Here is a 5,470-nt window from a genome sequence, read left to right as displayed (position 1 = left end):
AAGGCGTCACTTCGATGCATTGTGCGCGTCCTATCACAAGAGGCCACGTAGGTCGGTAGGGCGAGGCCATAGTCTCTTCGCTGAACAAGTTGACAGCTCGAGACTAGGGGGCTTGTGTACCGTCCGGTCCTCAGGCATCGACCAGCCTCGGGCGTTGACCGGCCTCAGGCGTTGACCCTAAACCCTAAACGCACGAAGACGTTAGGTCAACCGGCAGGAACAACATACTTGCTTTTACTACTCCTATTTATGATGTACTCAGAAAAACAGATACGAATATGGTTACTCTTCACTTAGTATATGAAATGTGGGATTCAATGATTGAAAATGTAAAAAGGGTCATATAGCATCATGAAAGGAAGGCAAAAGTTGAATACTCATCATTTTTCGAGGTAGTAAAGTTAATATTAATTGATGGTTGGACTAAGAGTAGCACATCACTTCATTGTCTGGCTCATTCTTTAAATTCAAGGTAATACAATATAATTATATTTTATTGAGTACATAATATTATGTTAATTTATGTTTTTATATTTTTTATGTAGATATTATAGTCATGAATGGTTAAGTGAAGATTCACACAGAGTTGTCCCACATCTAGATAAGGAACTTACTCAGGAAAGGAAGAAATGTTTTATGAGGTACTTTGATGATGCGGATGTAAGGAGAAAAGTAAATATAGAGTTCGCAAACTTTTCATATGGAAGAGAAGATTTTGTCGATGTTGACTCTTTAAGGGACAGAGGTCAAATGGATGCAAAATCATGGTGGATTGTTCATGGAGTTCATGCACCAACACTTCAGAAGATAGCTCTTAAACTACTTAGACAACCATGTTCTTCTTCTTGTTGTGAAAGGAATTGGAGTACCTACTCCTTTATACATTCTTTAAAAGGAAATAAGATGACACCTAAAAGGGCAGAGGATCGAGTATTTGTCCATAGTAATCTTCGTCTTCTCTCAAGGAACTCCTCACATTACAAAGAAGAGGAAACTAAATTATGGGATATTGCAGGAGATGACTTTTCATTTGATGACAATGGAATTCTCGATATTGCTAGCTTATCTCTTGAAGAACCAGAATTATAAATTGTATTTTTTAATGAAGATGAATAAATGTAAAAGTTAAACATTATGGTTTACATAATTACATATTTTTTTATAGCATTTTTATAAATATTTTTCTTGATTTTTTTCATATAACAAAATATATTACTACATTTTAATTTATACATAGCCGTGTCCCGTGTCCTATAATTTTCAATTTAGCCATATTTCCGTGTTCGTATCCGTGTCGTATCCGTACCTGTATCTGTACCCGTATCCATGTCTGAGCTTCATAAGTCTTAAGTAGAGTTCTTAAGTAGAAGAATATTTCAAAACAAAGACAAATATGAAAACCAATGAGTTATAGGCTTCACTCAAACTTAGCTAGTAAACTGATAAACCATACATTGCATTCCTCAATTAATAATAACAGTATATTCCTTATTTATTCTGAATTGGAGTGAAACAGTTAGAGGAAAAGCATAGAGAAGTGGTGTTCTAAATGATAACATTGGTACATCAACATAACATTATGGAATTAACCATGTCACACATCAAACTCTGCACACACAAACACATCATCTCACAGATCATTGTTCTGTTTTCTGAGGTTGGCACAAGAAGGTAGCATCAGCATTCTCATCACTGCAGTAGAGGCAAGGATGCTGTTCAAACCCCTGACCTTGCAGCACCTTCCTGGCCCTCACCACCACCTCTCTGTTGCTCAACCCACCCTCCTTCTCCCTCAGCACCATCTCCACCGCGTTGCTGAACGCCCCATAAGCCTTCCCGCCGCCGGCGCCAGGGTTCATGTCCGCCGAGGTCTCGTCCGCCTGGCACCCGCTCAGCAGGATCCCCTCGTCGGGTCCCAGCGCCTCCAACAGAGCATGCGACACAGTTTGAAACCTCAAACTGGCGTCGGATCCGAAGAGTTCCAGCATGTGGGTTCCAATGTCTGTGGTGGTGGCTTTGGTTTGGGAAGAGAGGTGGTGTAGTATGGAGTCATAAGGGATAGTCTTGTGGGTAAGGGTGTTAGTGGTTTTCGATATGGGACCTTTTTGAAGCGATGAAGATGGACCTACTTGCTCTTTCTCTTTGTCGATGAGGCCTCCACTGTGGCACGAGTCTGAGAGGATTGTCAGGCTTGCACCCTTTGCTAACCTGTTTACTAGTTGCCGGAAGTCCAAATCTGTATGTTTCATCACTGTAAAATGAGTAATGATGTTTTGATATACAACTACTTTGCTTCAGTATACAACACTTAAGGTGTTGTTGGGCTGATTGTGCAAAGTAGGCTTAAAAATGAATGATGTGAAAGTGAAGTGAGAAGTGGTGATTGGATATTTCAATTGTGTGATTGGAGAGGGAACTATACAAACCAGTGATGAGATTGAAGTCACAAGGCACAATAGCCTCCTCATGGTGGAAGTGGTGGCCATGTTTCTTGGAAGGGATTCTAGTTCCATGTCCACTGTAGTGAAAATATAGCACATCTCCTGCTTCAGATCCATCAACCAACTTAGCCAGTGCCTGCTTGATGTTAGCACCAGTGGGCAGTTTACAAGAGTTTGGTGCATCAGTGAGCACCTCAATGTCATTGTCATCAAACCCAAATCGCTTCACCAAAGTCTCCTTCATGGCCAACACATCGTTTATGCAACCATGCAGCTCATTGCCAGTGTTGGGGTAATTGCACCCCACCAAAACAGCCAACCTCTTCTTCTGCCCCTCCATTTTGATCTCACTTCAAAGATTTGAAAACAATTGAACAAAGTTTGTTAGAAAGATTGGTTTCTCTGTGTCATTATTACTCACTCAGTTTCCTCCATTTATATAATTCTTGGGGGAGCATTGCATTTGGCTATTGGATTTGCCACAAGCAACATAGTAAGACGTTTGTGTTGGCTTACAAGCCAGGGAACTTCTGTTTTGGACAAAAACGTGGTGTGTGTGAAGAACCCTGCTCAACTAACAATTGTTACAACTTTGGAATGTTATTTGGGAAACAATAGTTATGGTAATTTGGATCACAAGTTCAAAAATTAAAGATGGTAATTGGTGAATCTCAAGTTGTTATCTTGGAAACTATAATAAAGAAATTTGCAAAACAGTTGAAAGGGGTTTTGCTTGAAAACTATGAAAAGGGTGAATGAATAGTGACATGAATTTGGTCAAATCCACTTTTTTTTTTCTTTTCTGGTTAGTTTCCAAGGAATAAGAAAGAAATAACGTGTTTCCCATTTGACTTGAAGTAACTTTTTTAAGCTAAGAAGAATATTTAACTTGAACTTTTTGACTGTCTGTATAATCTTGGAAGTTTGATCTAAGTCTAAGCAACATCATATTGAAAATGACATATCATGTGATTGATCATCCAAAGAAACGTATACACTTGGTTCATCATTTTACAGCAATTGATAAGTGTAAGCAGATTCTCTACATAGAATCTCTAATTAATGAGAACTTTCAAATTTTAAAATTTTATAAATTTGCATTAAACATTTATTTATTTTTGTCTCTTAAATATACTAACTTCATTCTTTCGAAGGGATCCATGACTTTCACATACCCACTAGATGGTTTAGGTTTACCATGTGTATGAAAATAATGTTGTATCAAGAATTCAACACCTAGAGGAATTATAATTATTTTAAATAAAAGATCTAAGAGACGAACTTTTGATTTTTTTAAATTAAATCTCCAAATTAACAAGTAAAGCTAAGCTATTAAATGGCCATTCTCAGATTACTTGGAAGCCATGCTAAGCTTTATAATCATATTTTGTTTGAAATAAGTTAATTAATTGATGTTATTATTGTTGTGTTGATAGAGGCCTTGCGTGCAAGTAAACCTGGTATAGTTTGCGCATTTCTCCCACCGGCCAAAAACAAGTTTCCCATAAAATTAAAGTTTCTAACTTGTAAACCTTAAGTATCATTCTTTTTGGGCGAGTCATTATTGTACCTCCGGGGTAGGGGATCGTTCATCAATAGTAGTTGGAATGGGTCGACCGGCCAAATAAGTATCGATAAAAACCACGTTGCCTCGTTTTCCAAATATCAAATCTTTGTGGTCGCTCTCTAGCTGTTAAGTATGCTTTCGGGCTAATGGGCTATTAGTATGTATTTTCTTTTTCTTTTTTTTTAAAAAAAACTTCACTCAATCTTGACGATAATATTTGTAAAAGTAATTAACTCATTATTATTGAGATTTTAGAAGATTCATAAAAGTGATTTTTGAAAATTTTGTTATTTGTTTTCACCGTTACACAAAAAAATTTGGTTGTTTTAAAGGGGTATTCAAAACATCAACAACAGAAAATTAAGGTTGAAAACACAAATAAAGTTGATTCACTGAGACGTAGATGATCACTTTATGTACGAAGTGTTGCGCAAGTCCTTTAAAATATTGCTATAAAACCGAATCGAGATATTGTAAAAGAAGTTGTTAAAGGAGTTGTCAAAGATCTTAAGACGTTGCAAACGAAAGTGAATATGCTTTGAGGATGGCGCGCACAACATCCATTTTTTCTCGTGTGGTCCAAATCTGGTGGAGAGGTTTGGAACATTACAAATCCTCTACCTTCTTCCATTTCCGGAGGTCTTCCCCCTTTTTCGACAGTTCCCTTCAATTTTGGCGGTTAGTCTCATGGAGCGGTTTTGTTGATTTGTGTTCTTCTCCATCAATAAATATATGCCTCCACTTTGCTCCAAAAATATATCTCTCATGGCTTTCTTCCTTTTTTTTCTCTTCTTCATTATTTATCTCTTCCTTTCTAATATTTTTGGTATCCTGGGTTTTCACTCTCTAAGAGTTGCTTGTGATGGGAAAAAACGCATGCGGAAGCAACACACAGTCACGAATCAACTGCAGAAAATAAACAACACAAGATTTAACGTGGTTCGGTCGCCAACTGCAACCTACATCCACACGGACAACTATAAGGTTTTCATTATGTTATGTTGCACACCAATTACAAGTACAATGATCTCTTTAAATAGAGATTATAAAAGGGACACAATGATTAAGCCCATTCACTAAACATGGTGTCTAGTCAGCCCAACCCAATTACTCCTGGCTTCATACCCAACAATCTCCCACTTGAAGCCACGGAACAATGTTCACCTGCGCTTCAACTATGTACATGTACTTCTGTAATCTGTTGACGAAACTCAATTTTCCACCTCTAGTTGCCACCAGCCTTCTTAATCATTTTGAAGACTTCGTTAAAACTCCCCTGAGTTTCAACACGTCAGTCACTGATGCGTTCTCTGTTCCTACCGGCTCCACTTACAGGAACTGCCGGATCCTGGAACAACCTAAGAACAAACACTATCCATATTCAACAAGAAATTTTCTAGAGAAGTTTCAACCGCCGGAATACTGGTTCTCCTAACCCACTGTCGTCTAGGAACCTCAGTTA

General features: G+C 38.0%; 1 protein-coding gene across 1 annotated transcript; it reads right to left on the bottom strand.

The window, feature by feature from the left end:
• Positions 1-1,467: 1,467 nt before the first annotated feature.
• MC9 (metacaspase 9) lies at positions 1,468-3,080 on the bottom strand. Its single transcript, XM_068616182.2, has 2 exons — positions 2,427-3,080; positions 1,468-2,236 (listed from the first exon to the last, which is right to left on the bottom strand). Exons 1-2 carry the CDS (start codon positions 2,779-2,781, stop codon positions 1,638-1,640), a joined length of 954 nt encoding a protein of 317 aa, XP_068472283.1. The 5' UTR covers positions 2,782-3,080; the 3' UTR covers positions 1,468-1,637.
• Positions 3,081-5,470: the final 2,390 nt, after the last annotated feature.

The sequence above is a fragment of the Phaseolus vulgaris genome, chromosome 1 (genome assembly GCF_051622355.1).
Source record: "Phaseolus vulgaris cultivar YP4 chromosome 1, ASM5162235v1, whole genome shotgun sequence".
In the NCBI taxonomy this organism is placed as follows: domain Eukaryota; kingdom Viridiplantae; phylum Streptophyta; class Magnoliopsida; order Fabales; family Fabaceae; genus Phaseolus; species Phaseolus vulgaris.
Note: the sequence above shows the minus strand (reverse complement) of the source record. Positions and strands in the feature narration are given on the sequence as shown.